This window comes from Cuculus canorus, chromosome 1 (genome assembly GCF_017976375.1).
Source record: "Cuculus canorus isolate bCucCan1 chromosome 1, bCucCan1.pri, whole genome shotgun sequence".
NCBI classification, from domain to species: domain Eukaryota; kingdom Metazoa; phylum Chordata; class Aves; order Cuculiformes; family Cuculidae; genus Cuculus; species Cuculus canorus.
The window spans coordinates 136,191,990-136,218,831 of NC_071401.1; the positions used below are offsets into that span (position 1 = coordinate 136,191,990).

Below are 26,842 nucleotides of genomic sequence, written 5' to 3' on the forward strand. Positions count from 1 at the left end.
AACCAGTCACCTTAATCTACAAGAATATGCCATGTAGCAGTCTACTTTCAAAATTCCTAAAGCTAAAAGACTAAAAAAGCCTTTTAAAAATAAAAGGATACTACAGAGATCACAAAAGCTTTGAATCATTCAAGGAGGAGAAAGTGAAAGGCATTTAAAAAAAAAAAACAAACAGTTTGTGTGCTTTTAAACTGATTCAAGCAAAAAAACCCCCACCCAACCTATTAGAAAACAATCAGCTACAAAGTCATCAGCTAGATCAAATTAGAGTTAGTTTCTCTCTTGTCACTATTTGAATTCTGTTGGACTTATCTTTGGAGGCAGCCTAATAGTCAAATATTTCATCAGCTGATTTGGAACATGTTTAGCTAAATAGAAACTCCACTGACCTAGAAGGGCATTTGCATAGTTCATGAATACAGAGAATGCCAACACCTTCATGTAGTCTTACGTCTTTGTTTTCCAATACAAAATACAAGTTCAAAAATATAGTCAGAAATATTGACTTCTTCAGCAAAGCCTAGGAAATAGTAATGAAAAAGGACAAATTTGCTTTTCCATTGGGCTCTGAATCACCATTTCTAGCTTAACATAAAAATCAAGTAATTTTATTTCTAGACAAAGCAAAGGATCTTCTGCATTATTTTCCAGCTGTTGAAGGAAGTAGCCTTTAGAAGTTTCTGTACATTTTCCTGAAGTCTAGTTTGCAAATTTAGTTTGTTTTAACAGGTTGTGATATTTTTTCTTTTTTAAAATAAAAGAAAAATCTTGAAACCTTTAATTATGCTGACTCATAAGCAGGTCTTAAAGCAGATCTCGCCTACTTTGAAACCATTTATAGGATCAGGTTCTGTAGTGTGAGAACAGTAGAAATAAAAGTGCCACAGTGAAGACTATTGCCTTGCCTTTTTACAAATAAGCCCATAGTCAGTATTTTCAATCAAGACAGTAGTGAAATAAAAACAACTAACCTGGATCAAGCTTGCTTCTTTATTCACCACAGTGCTCTCATACATATGTACTTGGATCTAAAGAATTAAAAGATCAGAAATAATACCAGTCATCACCATGCACTATGAGTCTGTTCTGATCTCCTACTTGGAAGGAGGAAAAGGTATCAAGATTCCACACTTAGGAAAATCAAATTCTTCTTTGAATGCTTTACACGGTGTGTTTCAAAGTTCAAACCTTGCACTCAGTTAAAAGCAAAAGCATTCTCAGCTTTCAGTCAACTTTGTTTGCTCTTGTGTGTCCACTCTAATAATTTCAGCAACACCAGCCAAAGCATGACTTTCTAATATAGTCTCACAAATAGTGAGACAAAGGTTTCCTAGAAGTTTAACTTAGGTTTAACTGTGGATTGTATTAGCCCAGTTTTTAGCCTTCAGACAGTAAGTTTCTCAGTCAAAACTGCCATGCAGTCCAAACTATACTTGCACTGCAGCCCTTTAATAGGGACAGGTTCATGGCTGTTTACCTTCCAGAGGAGGAAATTCACCTCGCTAGACCCGAGTAAACTATAAGCTGTCTTTTTGTTCCTCCTAGAGTTGAAAGGCTTACTTGAAGCTCTGCTGCATTTTTAGACAGCTCCAAAATCTTCTTTTGAAGTCCATCGGTGTCCATGTTATTCCTAATATTCTGAACAACATACACAGTATTTAGGCACAGCTGAATGGATTGACAGCTTTCCCTTGAAGAAACTAGGCAAAATGACATCTCCGCCCCCAAGTTACTGCCTACTCTAAAGTACTTACAGCATTTATGTACATACATTGTACGTGTTTGCCCCACTGAAACTATTTCTGCTCCCTTCCCCCCACTCCCCATTTCTCTATAGCACTGTTAAAAGAGAAAACTTCAAAACACGATTTATAAATATGACCACACTTAAAAAAACAAAGAAAACCTTTCAGGCCTGCAGCATGAGAATTATTTTTTTGAAAGATGCAATTTAATAGCTATTTGGACTTCAGTCCTTTTCAGAAAGATTAATCTTGAGCATGGTAAGCATGCAAAGAACAACTACCATGTTATAATAGAAAATAGATTCCTGAATCCATGTGGTGCTTCTTTTCATAATTATGCATGATTTAACCTGTTTCTCTAGTTCCTCCTAAGTGGTCTAAAACATGGTCTGCAAGCAAGTATTAAAACATTTTGTCACCTGATAAAAACTGGTTTACTAAGTATTTATTTTAAAGTAATAAAGTAAGAATTAATAGCTCTCCTCTGAACTAACTAACCAAATACATAAGAACAAAATACAGCTCCATTAGCAGCAAATTCCCTACAAGCCTCCTGTAGGTCCTTGGCCTGTGTCAATGTCTGTCTTAACTAGACACGTTAGGGATTTATCTATAAAGCTTTGAAATGGGGGAGGAAAAGAGCTGTTGACCCTGTCATCCCCCATGCTTCCCCAACCTCACATGCTTATCCAGCAGACAAAGCCTGAAGCACAGTGCAGCTTCAAGGTATAGAGATTTATGATGTCCTCCTTGTAAAATATAAGGCATTCTGATAACCTAATTAGCATATCAGGCTTCAAAGTATGACAAACATTTCATTTCTTAATGGTGAGCTTTCAGCTAGACAAGAACAGGTACTTGCAAAGCCATGATTTATTTTACCTCTTCCTGGAGAGAAGCGATTTTGGTGATGAGTGACTGATTTTCTTTTTCCTGGTTGAGTTTATTTAATAAGAAAAAAAAAAAAGAGAAGGAGAGAACAGTTGTTTTTGCACATCAAATTCAACACTCAGAGTCAAACTAAGCAAAAAAGCAACAGACCACAAACATGTCCTCGGCCTAATATGGAGCAAGTCTAGCCGTGCTATTATGCATGCAATCTCAAATTAAAATAAAACAAAAATATGCACACACTTCTGCAGGATACCACCAAAAATCTTGCATTCTTGCTCAGCATGAAAGGCTTTTTGATTTCTAAGTACCCTCCAACAGAACCACACGGAGCTATGGAGCACTAGTTTACAGTTATGCCCACACAATAGGGTATAGAGACACCACTGTAGTGTGAACAACGCATATGGCAGCAACACAAACATGTTCTCCTGAAAGCCTACGCTCTAGTGTCTGGCAACACCTGCTAAAGACGCAGCCACATCAGCCTTGTTACCAGGCTGTTTTACACATCTTGCAGTCACACTGGCTTTGCTATTCAGACACCTGGGGTACAATTCAGACACTCATATAGGCAGCTCATTCTCTTTGAGACACACCAAGGTGTTCTTCCCGTCTTCCAGCTGTCAGTCCAGAATAGACAGGTTTCTAATAAGCCTTTATTATATCTGCCAGCCCAACATGGCTGGCAAGGGGTGTTTTGGAAAAATTATTCTTTAGTGTGGACACCCAAACAGTGTCTCCTGTCCCTGCTGGCACCAAAGTCACATGAATTTCTGGCAGCACGTCTGCTTCAAAACAGACAAGGCTCAGTGGTGGCAGCATGTGAGGTGTTGTCTTTAACCATAATTATATGCGAGACTGGCCTTTTTAGCTGTTTTCTTCATTGTAACTGTCAATAGTTTGAAGAAACAACTTATGTAAAACTTCAGTGTTTTTGTAACACTAATAAATCACATTTCAAGCATCCTCAAAAAGCTTCGGTACCTAGTCGGACATAGCTGGTTATACTGCTGATTTTTACAGTCCAAGCAGTCATGCCAGGATATGAAACACTATACAATATAAGCTAAGAAATAAGAACACCTACCAGCTGTTTATTCTGGCAGAGAATCTGCTGTCTCTTCTCTTCTGAAAGGTTCAGGTTGGATTTTGCATCTTCTAGTTCTTCTTCCAGTGATTTCAATTTAAGCACAGAATGCTGGATGCTGTGTGGAGGGCAATAAATCCAAAGAAAGTGTAGCAAATTACTATTGGTCATTAGATAGACTTGAAATACCAAGAAAAGTATTTTTAGAAGCCCTCAGAGATTTATTCCTTGACTCAGATACTCATCTTTACAATACTACTTTGTTAGCAGTTACAGAAATCAATTCAGTTCAGTTTGCAAGGATAAGTTTTGAGTCACGTTCTTATCCTGATCTGATACCGCAAACAGTGCATATTTAACCAATGGGGCAAGGCCCTTTTCTTGGCTAGCTCTAGGCTGGAAAGCATCCCAGAGCACATGGTCCATCACGAGAGCAACACAAGCCATGCCAACTACACTGCAGGACTCTTGCCTTAACCTCCTCAGAAGTTACTGGGAATAGTTGGGCAAGTGACATAACTATATCATATTTGAATTAATTGGGCCAGATGAGCATCATGAACTCAATGTAAAAACAGGCTTGTACTTATGGCATTGACAGCTCCCCAGGCTGCAGCAATACTAAGCTAGTGAGACAGTTCACTTTAATTCCTCAAAGGACTCATGCATGTTCACGTCCCCTTTGCTTGGCAGCAAACATGAGGTCTCAGGTTGGAAGTCTTCCAGTGCTCGGCTGCTGTCTTGGCAACATTAAGCTTTTGAGGTTTTGTTTTTTGGTTGGTTATTTTTGTAATTTGTTTTGTTTTGTCTTACTTTTTCCTAAGATTTTGTCTGTGTGCACTTGTAGCCCCTTATGCTGCAAGAGACAGGCTATAAGGTGAATTACCGATTTTTATACAAACCAGGAAGTACAGAGTAGAACAATCAGGCAAGAGGATTAAGCCTTACAGATACTACATTAAGTCAAGAAAGTTGCTGTCATGGAAAAGCAATGAGGCTAAAAGCATAGAACAAAGCTGGATCATTTGAAAAACAAGTCTGCCCGTGGTCACTTCAGCAAAGACCCAATGCCATCAGAGTCTCCCACCTTTTTACTTGTTGATGCAGATTCTCATTATCTGCCAAGAGCTTATTGTTGGTCTCATCCACAGCTTCCAGGGTGAGCTTCAGCTTGTTGTTCTCTTCCTGAAGTTTCTGGTTGTTGTATTGCAGGTCCGCAACACAGATTATCAAATCAGAAGTCTCCCTGTTCCAATAACAAAAGCAGGACTTGAGCAATTCAAACCTTTTAAAAAATCTAATTTTTAGATTAGATCTAATTCTATACCTGATTAGAGAGCCAAGAGGAGAGCCCACAGAGGACTTGTAATGCTGCAGTGTACAATTGTTTTCTCCTCACAGAGTTATCAAATCATCTTCAGATCCATCCACTAATTCTATGGACACCAGGAACTGTTTTGGTTTCAAGCACTTTCTTTTTCCCTCCCTGCAACTGAAGTATGCCACTAGACAAGTGCCACATCTGGATGTCTGTATGACAGTTATGTTAAGCCTTTGCTAATTGCCTCTTGGGCCACCATACTTTTGTATTAGCTCCACTATTTCTGGATCCATTCTTTTCCTCTTAGCCACTCTCCGATTATGCTTTCAACTGAAACTTGACAAAGGGTCTCATTTTTGAGATTCTGAACAATGATAGGGGAGCATCAGAAAGCAGATTGTAAGAGTTTTGACTATGTAGAAAATGAAAAAGTCATTTTTGAAACTTCTGGTGTTCAAGTGCTTTGTTATTAACAGAATCCAAGTCAAATTCATGACTATAGAGGAAAAAAAACAAACCACAACAAAAAACCCAAAACCCAAACAAAACCAAGGACCAAGTACTCAGGAAATATCGTACACACAGGAATTTGGGGGAAGGAAATGACCAGTTTTAAAAGGAAAAGAAACAGGTAGCAAAATTCTGACTACAGTGAATTAAAGCAAATGGATACAAAAGGACTAGAGAAATTACTAGGAAAAATTACTAGTGTGTTTTTAAATCTGAGCAGAAGCCGTGAGGAAAAATGTGATATCATTAAGAGCTAGTGCAGACAGAGGTCAGCATTAGAAAGTGCCAAGATAGTTTTCTTAAACAGTGGTTCTAGCAATCGCTCTTGCGTAATCAAAACTAGGAGTACTAAATTCTGAAACAATCGCTTCAGTGGACTTACATGTCCCCTTTAGACACATCACCTCCAAAGGCCTCCAAACTTCCTGATGTGACATTCATCCGTCCTGGCGTCTTTTTTGCTGAAAGAGGTGGGGGTTTTGGTTATAGAGTAAAAAAGCAGTGTTATCCTGGATAAAAATGTAATAAAATGATTTGCACCTTCAGAGATGTTTTTATGCACTTTTTGTTCCAGGTCTTCCATGCTTGCTGTTGGATCTTCAGTGGCACTAACTTCCCTGGAAGAAGGAAACATCAATAATCAAAAAATCAATACGTCTTTGGGTTGCTTACCTGCTTTGTAACATTTAACAGCTTTCAGCCAAAACCCACACTGTCATCACAGTGTCCCGATACAATCTTTGTTCCAGAGGATGGAAGACGTAAACCACAGGAGAACTTTCTATTCTCCTGTTTTCAACAGAAGTTTTATGAGATAGACTGATAAAAAGCTATTACCAATTTCTCTTACAGTCTTCAATCCACTCTTTCATGATGGCATGATATGTTTCCAGGTCCATGGAGACATCTTTCTGATCTGGGTCAAGCATGTTGCACAGCTCTTGAAGGCCACTATCTTCCAATCCCCGACTAGTAGTATGTCTCAAATAATCAACTATTTTGGAAACTGCTACTTTTCCTAAAATAGATACAGACATCCATGGACCAGATTCTGAAGTTTAGTAGGCCTTTATAAAAAGATCTAAAAGGGCACGTTAATAATATCCACTTGTATGTATTCAATTGCCCTCAAAAGCTGTATTCAAGCAACCAATCCCTGCAGTTCTAGTGTGACCTGGAAAGGAATAGTTTAGAGCTTTTGTTTGTTTTTTCTTCTGAAAGTCCAGTTTACTAGTTTTGTGAACTTCAGTTTAAGAACAAACTTGACACATTTGGCATGCTACTATTTTCAGGTTTCTCAAATGGGGCAAACTTCGTGACTGACATTATCTTACTCCGCTTTATGACTCTTTTCTCTACCAATTTGAGTCATGTTTGAGGTGGAACTTGGAAATTATCACTTGCTCTAAAGTTTCCCAAAGTTCTCTTTTCTAGCAGGAAAAAGCCTTAAAGAAATAAAGACTCATTTCTAATGAGGTTGATTTCTAGAAGCACGTTGCTCCTCTACACTAAAACACAGCAAAGGTCACCTTGTGGGGGGAGGGGAAAGATGGTGGAAGAGACAGGTACCATGCAAAAGAGACACAAGCATTCATTCTGTGTCTGCCACGCATGCGGCCACAAAACTAAGAAAGCTGCTCAGTTCAAGAGTAGCGCAGACTGGCATACCTCAGGAATCGCAACACTATCTCAGCCTTGAAAATTTGGTGAGAAGAGAATAAAAAGGAGCAATGAAAAAGCACTGGCAAACCTGTACGATCTATGTCACATGCACAGAAGATAGTGGTCAGTAGGTCTTCTTCACAGATCAAGCTCACATCATACATTTCAGTTTTGTACCCCAGCGTCTGCTTCCGTCCTATGATGAATAAGATTTTGTCCATCTTTATCTACTTATAGCAACTTTCACTCATCACAGATGCTAACTCCAATATTATGCTTGTAATAGCGTGAGCACACATCACATACCACAGCTTGAATGACACTTAAGATAATTAAAAGACCAAAACCAACAAACCAGCTTCCTCTCCCCTGCCAAAAGAAACAGAGATTTCACTGCCAAATAACACCAGAAACTGGCCATAGCTGGAGCCTCCGAGTTGGGAAATTGTTTATGCATCTTCTTCTGTACGCACATTTTTGGTAATCCTGGCTATTCTTTTGTATGAAATAAACATAACAACAGAACATTAAGTGGCCAGCTATTTCTTCCCTTCCCCTCCAAATATATTGTACAGAAACCATTGTCATTGGATTAAGGCATGAAGAAAACAATCCTTACAAAAAAAAACCCACAAATACCAAAAAACTCAACCAAAAAGCCATATCTAAACAGATATATATTGTTATATTAAAGATAAACTAAGTTTAAAGCCAAATCTCTTATCGACAAAAATGACTTAAGTTTTTAATGAAGCTTTACTTGGTTATTTTTAAATTCATATTTTTAAAAGAAAAATTAAAATGTTAACTCTGCTCTCTCTGCAGTATTATTGGATCCAAGTGATTCCAAAACATACTGTTACTAGTTTAAGTAGTAAATTAACGCCATCTAAGTAGGCTGACTGTTCAGATGTCTAAGACTTTGGATTAGGAGGGTTATTTTTTTTCCCCTGGATTTTTACCTCTTTCACTCAAAGATAGTCTCTTTGGCACACTAGATTTGATCACAGCACTTTCTGACTTTTTATCAGATGGGAAGAAGTATAAATTTGGACTTGATGTAAGATACTTCTGGTTGCGAGGCACATCTTTAGATTTGATATTCGATAAAGCACACAGTTTGTTCTGGGTATTAGCCTCTCTGGATCTGAAGTAGGATGGAGAACAGTTCTCCATTGGGCTCACTGGCATCCATGAGCTGCTGGATCTCTCTTCACTTTTAGTGACTGAATAAGTAGCATTTGCAGAACAGGAGTCAGACATATGCCCAAGACAAGGTGATACCAACTGCAAGTCTGCAGAGAGCACACTGTCACTGCTAGGACTGAGTAACTGTGAATCAGTACTTCTAAACTGTGAATCGTGACTTCTAAAAGTTCTTTTCTTCAGTATTTCTTCTAGATTTTTTTTAATATTACACTGCGGACTGTCGAAGTTCTGGGACTGAAATTTTGGTATCTGCAAAGCAGTGTTAGAAGCTTGGTCCATCATTTGGATAGATTTGATCTTTCTGCATATACTGTCCACTGGGTTATGATGCCGTTTGTTAGCTCCATGTTCTGAAGACATTGTCAGTTCACCTCTTTTTCAACATATCTGGAAAGAATAGGGACAAGATATAAGAGTCAGGATTATCAACATACGCATATTGTTTGTGCAAGTTTTCCCTTTCAGCAGAAAGCTTGGAGTTTGGTATAAAGCGATTTGAAGATCCTTGGTCCACGTACCAGCTGTGGCAGAAACCTTCAGTCACAAGGATTAGTTTTCCAGAGAACTAGAAGCAATGTGGATTTTGAAAAGAAAGAAATACTTTCTGAAATCATACTGCTTATTCTTAAATACAATAACTGTGTTGGGAAGTAGGGGGGGTGAAAACAGAAATAAGAACCGAAAAAGCTGCAACCTAGCAGCTGACTATCTTCTTAGATTAAAGGAAACACTACACAACATTACTCAGACCGTTATCCCAAATTGGATATTTCATTTTCATATAAAAGGTGTTAATAAAGAAGACAAAAAAAAGCCTCATACAGCTTTTGTAACCATTACTTCTGTTCACATCTGTAGCATGCACTTCCTTGCCTGATTTCATGGCTTTTTGCTTATGTCTCACCACAAAAACCATCAAGATATTTACTGAAGATATCTCCTGCAACTATAGACATTATCAGCTTCTCACTTCTTTCAACAGCCTCCCAGTCAAACCCTGCAGCCACAGCTACACAAATCAGTTGAACTATTCGGAGCCTGCAGCTTTCTTGATACTGTCTCATGACGGGTTTCAGAAGCTAATATTTAAATGAAGTTTACTTTCAGGAAAACGTTAGCCTGGTTTCTGGGTTTGCTCTTTGCGGGTACCAGCCGGGGAAGGTGGGAAAAGCAAGTACAACTAGGAGTTTCAGCATTTCAGTGAGCCTACAAGATCAAAACACCAAACCCCAGCTATTTCTTATACTAACTAGCCACAACTACACCTGTCACACTTTCACATGGGGAATTACCCAAAAAACACTCTACAGAGGCACTTCAATTCTATTTGTATTCTTATTTGTTCTCCCAGACAGTATTAAAAAGGATATTTCCAATAGGATGAGCATGTGTGTGTGACCAGGGCACGGAAGGCATGTGCTGCAGATACAAAATCCACATTTTCAAGTGAGATGTCTTTCTCTACCTTGCAATTTGCAACCTTCTCCTCTGAACTCAGTCACTGTGAGCTTTCATCTGACACTGCTGCGCTGTGGACTTCACTCAGTTCCTCACCCCCCTGAAAGAGTATGCACTGAAACATCAGCACTAAGGAACACCATCCACCAGTCAGTGTAACCCAGCGAACACGAAGAGACTTGAACAGAGCTCTGTAACAGCCATCAGCACTTTGGCTGAATCTTTGACATTGGAGAGAAACAAGAAGGGGAAAAGCAATACTACTGGAAGATAGCTATGACATTTAGGCATTTATAAGGGATATATTATTATAAAAAAATCCAACCCACCAGATGAGGACAGCTGAAGCTCCCAAGAATCAGACTTTAGGTGATATTTTGCACCCAATATCATGGATGTATGCCTACCTTCCATCACTTTATCACCTTCACCTCCACAGCTCTGAAAATGCATTGTATTGCTTCTCTCCCAAGGGTTATATGCAATGTTAAAAAAAAACCACTCCCCAACCTAACCCAAAACCTGCTCTTGCTGTGAAGGAAAACAGTCAGAGCTCATTGTACATTAACTGCATAATCTACATGACCAGCAACAACAGTCCTTAGATCCTCTCAGATGGGATTTACTTGTAGCCAGCCTATTAGAATAGCACCATTACAGAGCAGATCTCTGCTAGGGGCAGAGGGAAATGAAACAACAGGCTTATAAATCAAGTTCAAAAGATACTGTGTGCATGTCAGAGGGACTGACATAGTTGCCCACAGGGGCAGAACAGACTCCTTGGCCCTGAAAGATTTTCTCCCTACATACAGAAGTATTATATTGCCCACAGAAGGACATAGACATTAGTGAACTGAATCTTTTTACTCAAACCGCGCATCAAGAAACAAAATGAAGTAACTTCTCCTTCTCATCCCTCCACCAAGAGGTTAGCTCCCTGCTTTCCTTTAAGGTAAGGAAAAAAGGAAAAAAAAAAAAAAAAAGGAAATCTTTTCTTAAAAACAGCAACGTTTTCCTAGCATTTAACATAATAGCTGCCACTCATACAATCTAATGAAGCAAAGAGGAAAGTCACAAGTAAGTATTTATTAATCTAGATTTCAATAGACATAAATACTCAACATGTTGCTTAAATTGGTTTATTACAAGCTTCTTGCACACCAGCAGCTTAATTTTATATATTCTATATTTATATATTCTATATATTCTACTGTTATTTCTCCAAGCAGTAACATTTACCTTAATGAACACGTCCTTAGCAACAGGAATACTTAAAAAAAAATATCAATAGTAAGACTCTCAGAATAATTTTGGAAAAGAGACCACTTTTTATTATTATGGCTGGTTTAAAAGATTTAGTTCTTAAAACTAAATGCCAGCAAGTCAAAGCAGTCTCTTTTGTTAGAGATACAGAATGTCTTTTAAAAGGAAAAAACATATAGTTTAGATTTAAGTATATTCCGTAAGTGCACAAGAGCCTTCAAACAGGCATAAGTAACCCTTAAAAAAATAATAATATTAGTCTTTTTAAATACAATGTGGGGTTTTTTTAAACATTGTTTCTAATTCCCCATTAAAACAAACAACCAACCCCTAAATAACCCAACCCAGGACCTCGTGCTTACAATAGCATGAAGAAAACTACCCTCTCTTCCTCTCTGGTAGAGTTAGTACAGGATGACTAAAGCTATTTTAGCTGTTCCTCTGAGCAGAACCAGCTGAATGAACTTTGGCACTCAAGCTATGAGTGGACCCATTTGCTGGAGAATCAGCTTTAGGAGTTACATCTGTTGTTACCTGCCCCTCCGTTCTCAGGCTAAGAGGGACAATGAGCTGCCAATGAGGTGCAGATCAACCATCGATCTCCATCTTTCTAGCCCTCCTACTTGTTTTCTCCCATCTTTCCAGTAGTTGGTAAACAAATTGCCTGGAATTTCAAGGCATCCTGAAGTCTCTCTGCTATCCTATCCTTATTTTTAAACCAGTGAGGAAAATAATGACACAGATAGTGCTGTGTCTGATCTCAGGTATTTGGGATGTTTCTCAGTTTTCTCAGCAGTTCTTTCTTACTTTTCCCACCTACTGCAAACTTTCAGACAGGAGCAAACCTCTTCTAGTTTTTCCTGTGACAGTCTGAGCAGAGAATCCAGAAAGTGTATAAATTTAATAGCTCTTAACCACTTTTTAAAGGAAGGCAGAAGTTGAAAAGTCTTGAGCTGATGGGAGTATTTAAGAGTCTCTGTGTTACTGTCTGCTCTGCACTCAGTTCTGTGAGGGGGAAAAAAAAAAGAGTTTTGACATTAGGACTGTAAACCAAGTCCTGTTTTTATTATTAAATTCTCAAACAAGATTTGCGTTTGAACACTGTGAATCTTTAGGTATATGCTGTACAAATAACTGGAAACAGAATAATGTTGTTAAGAGACTATTACTGCCCACTACCTACTAACTGCACAGCCCATCAGACTTCTCCAAACACTTGGAGAAATGACACTTCCCAATCTACCACAAGCTATTTCAGCACTCCTGGGAAAACAGTAAAAAGTGCTCTTATAGGTGCTTTGTGAAGAAAACCCAAAATGTGGACATGTCTGTTCCCTGTTTTGTGGGAAATCTGTTAAATAAAAGTGAAAGCTTCTCACTGTCATCCAGCGGCATTACCAGAGACAATGGAGGTGATGCCATAAATTCTATTTTGATTGACAGATGGATGTTTTTATCTAGACACTTTTTCTTCTAGGAGTAAAGCTGATAGTAATATAGAGGTAGCATTTCTGAGATCAAACCAATCCAAGTGAGGATCTCTTCTCTTTTCTCTTTATCTTTGAGAGATCTATGTGTATGGTAAGATTTTTAACTTATTGAAGAGAAAATCTCTCATATTAAAAGCATCACCCTATTTTTTCATACCTTGATAGGAATAAGTGACCTCTGCTCAGGGAAGCTCCTCCAGGTGACAATGTTATTTGTGCTGCTGTACAACTAGCAGAGTAGCCACTGTGCAGGTGGGAAGGACAGATCTGCAGCCAACACTTTGTGGTGGCCAACTCTGCAGAATAAGTCTCTGCAAGACAGCTCTCTGTGGGACATCTCTACACGGATGAATCTCTGCAGGGACAACTCTACATCGGGAGCCCCGAGCACCTGGCGAGAACACCTGATGATTTTCAAAGTCTTTGTGGTGCTCTGTCTGCACCAGGGAAGGAGGACTGGTGGCGTCTGCCAGACTGCTTGCTGCAGGGTCTTGGGGGTCCCCACATTGATTTTTCTCCATGGAGAGGCAGCCATGCAGAGGTGTCCCACAGAGAGCTGCCATGGAGAATAGTCCTGGACCCCTGTGCAGGAGCAAACAACCCTTGTGTACAGACCTTGCAGTATAAACTGAGAGAGATAGAGAGAACTATAGGGGCACAGGAAGCAGTGCTTCATTCACAGAGTCTGAGTAATAAACTATATGTCTGATACACTCTGAAAAGTCTCAACGACACAGTCTGCCTCCTCTTCCCATTGCTTCAGATAACAAACATCACGAGACTTTGTAAAGAGTTAAGTTTAGCTACTGAACAGCTAAGCTGTTAATTACTCTTCTTCAGTACAAACCCTGGTAATAAAAAACTTGCAATAAAATTTTTAATTTCAAAAAATAGAGGCTCCTTTACATTGTATTCCTTCAGAACAGGATTGTACCTTCAGGTAGAATCACAGATTCATATAACAACTGAATCAGGTTTTGGGGTTTGTGCTATTTTATTCAGCTCTTCAAAAAGAAATACGTGTTGCAGTGATTTAGTGATGTGAGGGACCCAGCAGAAGGAAAATCCTGCCATCCCCCATTTGCCTGGCATGCAGTCCAAGTACATGTGGCCTACAGCCCATCTTTGCTGCACTTCAGTGTGTTACTTAGAGCTTCACTCTAGGCTGAGATAGATAAAGCACAGACCTGGGGGCAGTGGTTGCCCACCCACCTTGGGGACATCTGAAATGTCTGTCAATGTTGATGACCTGGTACAGTAGATAGAGCTATTTGTTCTCCCATAAAATGGACTTCTGCCTCTATAACCAAGCTTTGTTTCAAACAACATCAATGTTAGTTGCTGCAACAGCGTAAGACAAAAGGAATACTCGTATTTTAGTAGGATTCCTGTCCTCTGCATGGGAGGATTATAATGCATGCTATTCAAGGGTAAAATTCTGTCATGTTCAGTATGAATAGGCAAATATTGAGGACAAATGTCTTCAAAGTTTAAGAAACTTTAATGCAGCAAAGGTCCTAAGTTACCTGGTTTGTCTTGAAAATATTCCCCAGGGTTTCCTGTTCAGGCTTTAACAACATTTTCCTTTGCATAAGTTACGTATCATGCATAGAGATATGTGTATTTCTATGTAAATGTATCAAATTCTCACCATCCCTCACAGTGTGTGTGGGTAAGAAAAACCAGTCCAAGAGCATGAACATGCTTGAAACCATGCTTACAGAGGTTGGGCACTTTGTGTGTCAAGAACATGCAACAGGCCGTTTCAGTCTCTGACATCTGAGTGTCTGGTTATCATGCAGTTTCTCAGTGTAACTTGCCTTTTATTCTCTATCTCAGTTCTGTTCACTGTTTATGGACTGAAATGCCACAATGACCAGCAGCAGCATGTATTTCTTGCCAAACTCCATGAGTGAGATTGTGTGACAAATGTACTGCTCAGCCAAGAGGAGATGACTGCATGCGTGATGCTCAGCATAGTTTGCAGCCCTCTAGGTAGCTTCTTGACAAAGACAAAAATCCTCTTTGCCAAGTTCATGGAGATGGAAGAAAAGGTCAGATGACTCCTTGGCCTTTGGTGCTTCTGTCATTACAAAAAGGTACATTTTATGAGATACATTCAGTAGTATCTTCCTGTCTGAAGAGTGGTACAGCTTCTGCTAAGATACTTCGTAAATGCCTGTACTTAGATGGTCAAGTCTCTTCTCCACCTTATAAACTCAACAAAACTGTGTTTCAGCTGGTCTTCTTTTTTCCCGGTATTTGCCCCACACTTCTCCGTTACTGAAAAAAAAGTACTATCCTATGGTTTGTTCAACCTCAGAAGAAACACTTCTTCCTGTGATATTTACATCTTTCAAATATTTGTGGCTTTCTACTTTTTCCTGACACTTTTAAACATCCCTTGCCCCACATTATGTATTTAAGTTTTACTTTTATTTATTATTATCCTTTAAAGTTTCTTCTCTTTCATCAGTACACTTCTGAGAACTGTAGTTCCTGGACCTGGATGTAGCATAGATCACACTATAGTCATGTTATCATAGAATCACAGAGTGGTTGGGGTTAGAAGGGACCTCTTGAGGTCACCCAGTCCAACCCCCTGCTAAAGCAGGTTCACCTACAGCAGGTTGCACAGGAATGCATCTAGGTGGGTTCTGAATATCTCCAAAGAAGGAGAATCCACAACCTCTCTGGGCAGCTTCTTCCAGTGTTCTGCCATCTTCATAGTAAAGTTTATCCTCATGTCCAGGTGAAACTCCTGTGCTTCAGTGTGTGCCCATTGCCCCTTGTCACTGGGCACACTGAAAAGAATCTGGCCCCATCTTCCCGACTCTCACCCTTCAGCTATCTACAGGAATTTATGAGATCCCGTCTCAGTTTTCTCTTTTCCACACTGAACAGACCCAAGTCTCTTAGCTTTTCCTTGTAAGAGAGATGCTCCAGTTCCCTAATCACCTTCGTCTCCCTCCACTGGACTCTTCAATAGATCCTTGTCTTTTTTTGAGCTGGAGAGCCCAGAACTGGGCACAGTACTCTAGATGGGGCTTCAGTAGGGCAGAGAAGAGGGGGAGGATAACCTCCCTTGACCTGCCGGCCACACTCTCCTCCATGCACTCCAGGATGCTATTGGCCTTCTTAGCCACAAGGCCATATTGCTGGTTCATGGTTAGCTTGTTATTCACCAGGACTCAACCTCTGTGTGTATTGTGATTTACACAACCCCTAGAAGAGTGGCTTTTCTAGAGCTTGTTCTGTACTGCAAGTAGTTTTTAGTATAGTTCTTCTCATCCAGCTTAGGGAAAACAAGAAAAGCAACTGTAGTAACTACACAGTAGCACTGGAATGTGTCCTGCAGATATAACGGTGCTGATTGTGCAACAGAGTAGTTGTTAGATAAATTTTGCACCAGCCACAAATGATCTCTGTAATCATGCACATGGTTGTGTCAGAGAGTGTTTCTTCCCTTCAGAGCTGCACCATGAAAATACAACTTCCCAGAGAAGCTGAAGATGTCACTGCTCATTGCAGGGGGCATTGGACTAGATGACCTTTAAAGGTCCCTTCCAACCAAATTATTCTATAAGTTAGGGCCTATTCTGAAAAATAATACTGAAACATTTATTCATGTGACATAAAATGTATCGATGGATTGCACATAAGGTTTGCTCAGTCAACAGGTTTTACAAGGCACACATGGAACTTGGACACAAAGTTCCCCCTGGTCTGAGTGGGATGTATGGCGTTAAAGACCAGAATCAACATTAAAAGATCACAGAATGCAAAAAAAACAAGCCCAAAAGAAGATGTTAAGGGGTCATAAAGTTCATCACCAAATTTCTGGGCATGAACAGTTTACCCATGAGTTCTAAGAGGTGATTGGCTAATCTGTTCTCTGGGTTTCTTTGCAAAAGTAGATTCATAGTTTTCCAAGGCAATCTATTTATAATTCACTGTGCTACTGTTAGAAAGCTGATCTTAGCATCTAACTTAAATCTGCTTACTGCAAAATAAATACAAAATTATTTGTTTGCAGTTTCCTACTTTGCAGCTTCAGCCTTCTAGGATGCTATGGTTAGCATGTAAGAGCCAGAACCGCACTGTGCTTGGTGCTGTTCAGATGCCAGGCAGAAGCAAAATGTATTCCTGAAAGAGTTAACAAACAAGCATGAAAGCACAAAGGAAATGAGAATCTGAGACAAAGGTCACAGATCTCAGGAGATTTGTACCCCCACACTGTCAGACTACCATATTTGCTGACGTATCTACTGGCCACCTACACACAACAGCTACACCTTTTACTCAAGAGTAAACAATGGATCACTGGTGTCCTCACGTGCAGTTTAAAAACAGACAGGCACAATAACTGTAGCCTGTGCTTTTAGGGGTATATTTGGGAAAGTATGTGGTCGTGATGCAAGTCAGTGATGTGTATTTGACCCCACTGGGTAAAACTCCACCATATAAGAATTTTTTCACCCACCTCAGCACTGAAATTCAATCCCAGAAATTGGCTTTTTATCATTTATAGTGTCAGGATAAGTAGTCTTTGCCCTTTAGATCATCTTTAAGAATAAGAAGAGGTTATGTTCTTTCTAATAAGAGGTCCTGCTGCTACAGTAAGATTCACTCTATTTCCCTCACTTAGGTTATTGATTACATGCCAAAGCCATTTCCTCATTTATATGAATCAGCTGAGAAATGGCAGGATTGACGATGAGTGTTTCATGTACAGCTCATCATCCTAAGTGCTGTAGTTTTTTAGTGTGTATTGATCCATAACCCAATTATAGGCTATGCTCAATTATAGGCTATGTCATTTTACAAGAGTACAAGCTTACATATGCCTGTACACATTAACATGTTTTTTTGTGAATGCAAACACCATCAGTACATGCATTTTGTTCCCAAAGTACTGCCTCCTGCTGATGTTGGCGAAAAAATCATGTTCCACATGCCATCTTGGAAGTGGTTAGATTTCTGGGAAGAGTGAGATGACCACCTTCTTATAGGAACATGACAAGAAAGAGCTATGAAGGGAGAAGAAGAATCTTTTAAATTTTAATCACTAAAGTGGAATTGACAGACCTGGAGTTCTTTGTTCTGCATGCAGACTTCTTAGAGATTTCCAGGAGGGTGGTTTTGAAATATAAATATTTTAAAAAAAACACCAGAGTGACTTAGAGATGGATTTAGGGCCCTGAGTCACAAAGGCACAGAGAATTTAAGGGAATAATAAAAGCTTTTTACCACTATGGAAATTCAGTTTGGGATTGGGTTAATTTCATCTGATGTTCCATGTGTAAAATGCTGTCTGAAGCCAATGAAGAGACATAGACCTCTCCAGAGGGGAATTCCAGTCCTGCTCTCTTAATGCTCTGCACTCTGTGGCCAAGGGGTTCTAGAAGTGAATTGGTGCCTAGTCAAAAGCAATTAGCAGCATTTTAGGTACAATAGGAATCCTGGATGCCTTTCAGCTGCTTCTTCACAAGTCTTGAGTCTCTTGTAGGCACTGTGTTGCAGCTGGCAGTCCCATGTCTCTGTTACAGGTGACCTGAGTGGTGTTTGGACAAGGTAGTCTTTCTCTTGCTACTGGTTGAAACTAAAATCTTCACTTTTTAGACACCATCGAAGCGTCTGATGGTACAACATTAAAACCATTTAAGAGGATGTTGTCAAAACACTGCATTTGCTCTTGAGCTGATGTCACCTCATAATAAGCCAGTTCAGGTTTTGACTCGTCCAGTTCAGTAACCTGCTGTCCTCCAGGCAGCCCTTAGAGGCTGGGGGACTTTGGTGATAAAGCCAGGTTTGGAAGAGAGAGTGAGACTCCAACACCAACTCAGAGCAGCTCAGGCTTCGCAGAATGGTCAAAAGATAAAAAAATCTGAAGCTGCCTTTCTACAGTGGGGTAACAGCATAAATTTTTCTCCATGGCTCTTATTGTCTTTCCATTCTCCCCTGTTCTTGCAAAAGAGACTGAGCTGGTAGTCTTCAGTTAATTTTGGGTTAACTTGTCTCATTCCAATGGAAGGAGAAACAAAGCTTATTTTCAGTGCCAAACACATTCTGGTATTTTTATTCCACAAGGACAACTATTGTGAAGAGAACGTATGTTACATTGACTAATACCAAAGGCAGAGGATTAATCTGTACAGACTCAGTGGTACGGTTTGATTCTGGCCCTGTGGTCTGTGCATAAAGTGAGTCTCTGAAGCCACTCCAGAAGGGAATAAGTGAGTAGCTATATCTATTTCAAGTTTCTGCTTGTTAAATATTGCTTAGATGCAATACATAGCCCCTTTCTAAGGGTAAGGGTAAAACATCATGAAGAAATGTCTCTGATCTGTCAGAGCAAGAGGAAAAGAGCAAGGAAAATGTAAACTTCACTTTGACATATATGCAAGTAGAATCCCTTCACCTAGCTAAAGTGCATCATAGCATGGCCTTTTAAATAGGATAGAGGTATAACAGCGGCTCCTAGCCATCACAAGAGCTTCATGAGGCCAAAACCTGAACTACCCTCTGATTTTTTGCATCTATACCAGAGTAAGCTGCACCTAATGCCAGCTCTGTATATTCAATGAACAATTCCGTTTGGCATGATCAGAGAACAGAGAAATTTCCCCCAAAACCATGAAAACAATTGCACCTTAACTAACAGTGTTCTTCAGAGTAGTCTCCACAGACACACTATGTCAAGGAAAAGCTCATAACATGTCCTAGCAGTGCCTGTCTGCACACTCCTCACTCAGCCTTCACATACATGAGCATGAGTTTGTCACACACATGGGCTGACCTGTGATTTTGTTACACTGCAGGCTGATCCCATTTGTGAGGCTGCCACATTAAGATTATATTGGCCACTCTTCTAATCAGATAATTTTTTCGCTCTCTGTTTGCTTTGCTTCCTTTTCTGCTTCTTTCTCCGGTTTCACAAAGAAAAATATTAAGGAGAGATAAAAACCCTAAGTACATAACCAACATGGCTTAGTGTCAAGAGATTAGCTCTTTGCCTGAGAACCAAATCCACTATCCATGACTGCAATGAGTTCAACAATCACTTAGAAGTAGCTTATGGAAATGGCTTCTCTGATTCCTGCTTCCTGCATTTTTTTCTGTTTATTGATACACCGCTTGACCTATTCAAGCCCATGATGCGGGTTTTTACTCCAACCGATCCATGAGACAGAATACAGTTTCACTGGTAAGGATTGGAGTTTTCTTGGTGGGTTTTTTTTATTATTCAGCTTTGTATTTTTACTTGTGTGTAAGAAAACTAGACACAAGAGATTGCTAGAGAGTCAAACAAGAGACACCATCCTCTAAATGTATGTTAGGAATAACCTCAAGTTAGTGACATTGTCTAAGTAATCTTTTTCTTGATGTTAGCACATTATGACTCGAGAGTAATTTACTAACTGTCCCAGCTCCCGCAATGTACAGCAACCTGATATATATTAGATTATCTTGATAAAGACTCATCATCCATATTAATATCTGCTTCTGGTTGTGGTTATCGATCATCTAGCAAGAAGGTGACGTATTGCAAATGCACAAGGATGATGTTAATGTATTCAGAAGGTATTCACCTGGCTAATAGGGTGCATCTCCAAGGGTATCCATCTTTCAATCATTTCCTTGACTTCCTGCAAGACTACAGGTTTCCCTCAGGAGTCATCAGACCTTCTACTTCTCCATTTACAGGGCTGACAAGAGATCCCTTTAGACTCCTCCGCCCTGCCGCAGAAGGGGAGGGTACCTTCACTCTGAAGATTTAAAAAGGGAACCCCAAACCTATAGGAGATCTTGTGACACACTATCCCAAGAAAAGAAGACTGAAAATTTGCCACTGATCTAAGTATGAAGGTGAGTGAGATTCTTTTGTTCTGTAGGAAACACTTAGTTTGCAATTTATGATCTTTTATGTGAGTATAATATTTAGGAACTGCAAGAAGTCTTAATAATTTTACCTTAAAAATAACCTGAGAGGAATATATGCATATTTATATTCAAGGTGCAACAATTGCATTAAAGAAAACACTAATAGCACAATGTGCTCTCACAGCCAGGATAAAATAAACCAATGTAAATCATGAAGTTAGATGCTCTCTGTTGCCCATCACTGTTGTCAATGCATGAATAACAACGTGGTCTGTGCGAACAAGCAAAGATGCAACTTGCTCACAGAGGATTCATGCTCAGTGCTTTCATTTGCATGTGCTGCATCAGGGAACAGACTCCAAGAATCAAAAAAGCCTCTCTCGTGACATGTGTCTAATCGTGGTTGATGCAAATAGGATGCTAAGTTTAAAACTTTCTTTTCCTGAGACAGTAGTGATCCAGTTTCTTGGTTGGCTGGGAATGGCAACCCCCCTACATTTGCTTATTGTCTAAATTCTATGATTCCAGATTTGGTAAAATCAAGTTTTACTTTATATCATCTTTCCTCCTTAGTTGGCACATTATTCTCATTTCTGAAAGATCTAATGCCCTTATAAATTGGAGCATAAAAGGTGCTTGCCTCTAAGGCAGTATGGGACTTTTATTATGAATATGAATAAAGAGAATAAAGTATGTTTGATTTAGCCTTCATCCTCCCATCTGATCACTGTGTATTGAAGCTGAAATGGCCACTGAGCAAAAGGAGGTTTGGCAGCAAGTCAGGGAGAAAAGAGCAACTGGAAATACCTTCACATTTACGTTTGAAGTTGAGAGGATCTACAGATCTGAAAGGTTTTTCCTGTACCTTCTGTTTTTTTGTGGTGCACAGGGACAGCGTAAACTGACAGCATCCGCAATGGCACTGTTCCTTGCAGTATCCTTCCTATCTTTCTCCTGGAGCGCACCTCAGGTAAACTACTCACTCAGGCTGAATGTGCAGCATCCATGAATCTCACAGGTTGGTGCCATTTAAGTATTTCTACTGGTTCTTAATGGCATGCAACACTGACTTGTCTCTTTTCTCTTTTGTTTTGGCATAAAGTCTCATTTTCAAAGAAGAAACTGGACTCCTCAGGCTATGCTCTATTTGAAAGGTGCACGTAAGTCCAAAGCTCTTTCCATTTGGATGAGATAACTTTCTCTACCACTGGATTATTCCTGATCTGCTTGACTCCATACAAGCAATAAATCCTCAAGGATGCTTTGGAGGTGAAGTTCTGAGGTTTGCAAGGATGTGTTAATTAGTTATTTCTTCTTGCCTCTGAAACAGTGGCATCACCAGTATTATTATTAATTTTAAAGAAATAAAATTGAAGAAAATAAGTGTTGGAAGAAGAAAAGCAAAATAAAATACTGAAAATGTATAGAGTTTGAAGCTTAAATGTAAAATCTATTGGAAAAGGAGTTTCCATATCTGAAATAAACTTAAAGTGAGTTTAAGGCATACTGGATATAGTTATCATTCCTTATTCTCGGTCAGGCTTTATTGAAACACCCTCTCAACCAGTACAAGAACATGCATTCCTATTACAACCACCTAGCATTAGAGGTGGTACAAAGACCACAAGCAACCTCTTCTAAGGAGAACTTGGATGCCAGTGTTATCAATATTGTGTTTTTAAGGTTATGTAAATGACCTTTTGAGTTTCTATTGTCAGTCCAGAGTTAAAGAAGCATTAGATACAGAGATAAAATACAGAACCAAAGAGAAATTTAGTCTTTCCATGCAAACCCACAAAACTTCAAAGAAATATTTGTATTTTTAAAAACTCTATTCTGAATCGTTGTTTGAAAATTAAAAGCTGTCAGGCAGGGTATGTATTAAGAGACCGAGAAAAATAGCTTCTGTGAAATTAAAAAAAAAACAAGCAACTTGAAGCTCATAATCCTGGAAGAAAGGCAAAAGGGAAACAACACAAATAATAACGAAGTAAATGTAATCTCAAAAAAACTGTAAGTGTAACTGTAAAAAGTTCTAGTGGCATTAATAAAATTATTTCTACTCATAAAATCAAAGAATTTGGCCCTCTGTTTTGTCTGATTCTTCTAACTGAATAATGCACTGTGCTACTTCTATGTCAACTTGGGTATCATTCTTATTAATGCATAGGAAGTTCTATGAAATAAAGTACGTCTTGGAGTGTTTCGGGATGGGCTATTGCTGATTTGGGAAGACCTAAGGATTGACTTATTCATCCCGTTCTGTGTTTGTAGAAGTAAAGCTGTAATGTTGTTTTTTGAAAAGACTGGTTTTGGGACTGTAAAGAAGGAATTACAACAGATTTAGGAGATTGTTTTCACCCTTTTCCCACTACTTTTGTAGAAGGACGTCGATTCATCTCAGATGAGAGCCAGCGAAAGGATCTGTTCAACAGAATGCAGCTTGGTAAGTACATGCACATAGTTGTAGGTAACACATCAGTCTTTCCTCAGATTATGGAAGAAATCTGAGGAAGCTGGAGAGGATTTGTTTTCCTGGAATCATATGCAAGAAAACAATTAAACTCCCTTTTGTTAGTTCCTTCATTCCAAAAAGCACATAGTAAAGATTGTGTGACTTTCCTTTTCTGCGTAGCTGTGTGACTTCATTTAAATAAGTTCCAGACTGACCTGGCTGTTAAGTGGGAGGATTATCATCAGTACTTTTGACTTTCTTTTTCCACTGGCAACAATTCAAATCAAGTTATTAATTGTGCTGAACTGACATATGACAAAAGTAGACAATATTAATCCATGCTAGATAATGTTTCTGGAGAAAGCAGAATGTTGTAGCAAAAAAATATGAAAAAAAAAAAAGCCTAAAATATTCTTTTATCTTCTAGGGGATTTTGAAAAAGCTTCCTTTGTAAAAAGATTGCTAGTGGCTTCTATGTTAAGTATTTATTGGGCTGGTTTTGAGCAGAGAATGCTAGAGAGTGAAGGAGACAACAGTATTTTTTTCTCTTTGTGTCTCTAGTTACAGAGATAAAAAAAACAAAGAACAAAATAAAGGAATGCCATCAAACACTAACACACCATGCATCTCTGATTTTATAATTCTAGAAACACGGAGCCAAAACACAGATCCTTTATCTCTTTCTGAAGCTGCAGCACTGTTCCTTAGTTCCTTACAGAAACAAGGTAAATCCATGTTTTATCTTACCTTGATTTTTTAAAACAAAGTTTATCAGTATTTCATTTATTAAACAATTTAGTAAATTGATCTAAAAGATCTCATTTGAAATGAGATATTATTTCACAGACTTCATTGTATTAGAGTGTACATTTACTCAGATTAGAACATGAATCAAATAAATGATAGCAGGTAAACTACTACATTCTACTTTTACTTTGCTTTTAAGATTTTTATTGGTTTAGATTAAAGGGAATTTTGAATTGAATTTTCCAAAACAAAACTCCACTGGGGTTTTCTTTTCTACAGAATATTGTTTGCCTATGACATTTGCCTTCCTCCATTGAATTTTATGTCCTGGTATAAAGGCTAAAAAAAATCCTTAGAAGTCCCATCAGAGCAGCTGTAGAATTCATATCTGGCTCCTGAGAGCTCTGTTGCTCGCAGAGCTGACAAGGGCTCCCAGTGAAGTTCAGAGGTAGAGCCCTGAGATATTCTGAAAAATCCCATATTTCATTCATGTGTCCCCAGCCTCCTGGTGATATTGCCCAACACACCCATGTCTGTTTCCTCACCACCTACTTTCTCATCACCTGCTGTGTGCTTCTGCTTCTCGTTTCAGAACCTCAGAAATCATATCTCCCTTTCACAGTACCCCCTAGCAAAACCCAGCTACTGTGCCAGGCTTAAATAACTTGTGTTCCCTCATCTCCTTTGTGCATATTGCACTCCCTTAAATGAGGATCCCTATCCCATGTTCCCCATCTCCCTCATCCTGCTATAGTTCAACTTTGCTCTCCTCCCTAGACCAGCTTTCTGCAAAGCCATCACCCTGAACTCATCATCTGATGGATGCAAACAGCTCACCAGGCTGAGACCCTAAATCTATGCTATCCATGTCCTCTGTCATCCTACCTTTCACTTCTTCAGGTCCATAGACTGTTTTTCAGACATGGAGCCAGGGACAGGGACATTATAAACAGAGGGTGTACCCTATAATGCTGTGGAGGGTCTGTGCTGTGCTCTGGCCCCTGGTATCTGGGGAGGTTGTTGCAGTTTATACAAGCTCAGGAATTTGTCTAAATTAATGTTCCTTGAATCTTTGGTCCAGGACACAGAGAAACAGAAGATGGTTAGAAGCTGCCTTTGTTTCTTATTGTTATGGTTCTCAGTTCCTTATTCAGATTCTTGATTTCTGTCATCATGACAGGAAGAAAAAATGTTTTACTTGAATTGGGAAATGTGAAGCAAAACCCTAGAAATATCTGCCCTGGCAGAACACTACTTAACAAAAAAAAAAAAAAAAAAAAAAAGAAAAAAATCAGTGGAATTTTGACTGAAAGAGAAAGGCAGAATTAAAAATTATATTCATGCTTTGGACATCTAGAGATGAATGAGGGGAAAGTGCCACTTGCATAGTAACAACAAAAGAAAACTCTCTGAAGTTTAGGATTCGTAAATTTTAGTGGTGTTTTTCTGCCTATGGTTGCTGTTCCAGAGGAGATAGTGCAGAGTAACAGCTTCCTAAGAAAACAAATGACATATCTGAGAAATACGCAGAACTGGCAGCTTGTTTGAAAAATACTATGTGGAATAATATTGCCATTATTTTATCAGGGAATAACAACACAGTCAAACCTGGGTAAACACTACACTTTCAGAAGACCACTTTCAGGTGATCTTAAAATCTTTTTGACAGAGAGAAATATGCAAAGAAAGAACAATTACATTATTTTCTTCTGCATAAAAAAATTATCCCTCTCAACATGTTTTGTATCTTTGCTCTTCAGCAAAGAGAAAATTTCTTACATTTAACGTGAGAGAAGATATGATTATTTCTATAGATGCCTGTGTCTCTTAGCCAAGCAGTCACATTACACTAGACCTGTGCCTAAGGCACATCTAGCTATCTCTCAAAAGCTTTGGCTGACTGAATTTTCCTTTACCTACAACTTATTTTCACCCATTATGTCTTGTCTTACAGTTGAAGAAGAAAACAGTGATCACCCTGGCTACTTGACAGAGAACGTATCAAACTGATGAAATATTTCAAATTTCCTTAAAGTTTGTATTGCACATATCCTGAAATCATGATTTGTGCAAACAGTATTTCATCCATTCTCATTTAAGTTCCAAAAGGGTGATGTATATACATGTTGCAACATTTTGGATGCAAACTGATTAGAAGTTACTAGTTCAGATAAGGAAATGATTTGCAAAGTTCCTGTCTCGTTTAGACCACTTTGTATGTCCCACCCAAAATTTAAAATACTCTGTACAATCCTACCTGCAAAGATCTTTACTCTAAAACTATCTTTTTGGACAATTACTTCATTTAAAACAATTTTTAAATACTCTTTGAGAAACCTTTTGCCATATTCCACCCAGCTCTATATTGAAGTCATTTTATTTCTGATAAAGGCAGATTCCTTCATCACTTCACTGCTGGCCCTGTAAGTTGCTGATGGTCAATAAAGTCAGTGAGATATTGAAATGATCCAGCTATCTTTGACTGCAAAGCAAGTGGGTTTTTTTGCAGGCGTCTATCAACACAAGAATAGGCAATAGTGCTGAATTTGACCCCAGTGCTGCCCCAGGTCCATGCGTGCAGAAGTGTACACTCTGAACAATCCAACTGCATAAAGATAGTATTCAGACAGATCTTTAAAGGATCGGGGCTTCATTGATGACTATGGCATACAGTCACTACTGTTGTCAGGAGGTGCAGTACTGCTGGAGCTGCTGGTGGTGAACTAGCTACAAATCTGGTGCCAAGCATGGCAACAGGCACAAAGAATATTAATTGCATTGTTATTATACTTTTTTTTTGGCCTTTGTTTTGAGTTGCAAAACTGGAATTATACCTAAATTGGTTAATTATTATTCCATGCTGATAAGGATATGTTTAATATTATTTATGTAGTTTCGCGGTCTTACTGGAAATCCCTCTGTAGTTCTCATGTGATTAAAAAGTAGCCACATGATTCTTGTGTCCAAGCAACAATGTTTTATTTTTTTAACCTTTAACCCTAGTCATGCTCTTCATCTTTTAATGCTGCTTTCCTCTGATCTTTCTCATGACACTGCTAATTAATTTTGTTTACTCACGCTAACTCTAATGTTGCTTCTCCTAGACACAAAAACCCA

General features: G+C 39.0%; 2 protein-coding genes across 2 annotated transcripts in view; one reads left to right on the top strand and one right to left on the bottom strand.

The window, feature by feature from the left end:
• IRAG2 (inositol 1,4,5-triphosphate receptor associated 2) overlaps positions 1 to 8,788 on the bottom strand; it is a 39,265-nt gene extending 30,477 nt beyond the window's left edge. The window contains exons 1-10 of the mRNA XM_054078523.1: positions 8,182 to 8,788; positions 7,308 to 7,415; positions 6,395 to 6,575; positions 6,098 to 6,174; positions 5,940 to 6,018; positions 4,814 to 4,972; positions 3,727 to 3,844; positions 2,628 to 2,678; positions 1,561 to 1,638; positions 972 to 1,028 (exon numbers count right to left, since the gene is read on the bottom strand). Coding sequence (XP_053934498.1) covers positions 972 to 1,028; positions 1,561 to 1,638; positions 2,628 to 2,678; positions 3,727 to 3,844; positions 4,814 to 4,972; positions 5,940 to 6,018; positions 6,098 to 6,174; positions 6,395 to 6,575; positions 7,308 to 7,415; positions 8,182 to 8,788 — 1,515 coding nt within the window. The remainder of the gene's footprint in view (positions 1 to 971; positions 1,029 to 1,560; positions 1,639 to 2,627; positions 2,679 to 3,726; positions 3,845 to 4,813; positions 4,973 to 5,939; positions 6,019 to 6,097; positions 6,175 to 6,394; positions 6,576 to 7,307; positions 7,416 to 8,181) is intronic.
• Positions 8,789 to 20,371: 11,583 nt separating this feature from the next.
• Positions 20,372 to 26,618, top strand: SPX (spexin hormone). Its single transcript, XM_054050248.1, has 6 exons — positions 20,372 to 20,508; positions 21,413 to 21,493; positions 21,626 to 21,683; positions 22,907 to 22,969; positions 23,626 to 23,703; positions 25,680 to 26,618. Exons 1-6 carry the CDS (start codon positions 20,503 to 20,505, stop codon positions 25,733 to 25,735), a joined length of 342 nt encoding a protein of 113 aa, XP_053906223.1. The 5' UTR covers positions 20,372 to 20,502; the 3' UTR covers positions 25,736 to 26,618.
• Positions 26,619 to 26,842: the final 224 nt, after the last annotated feature.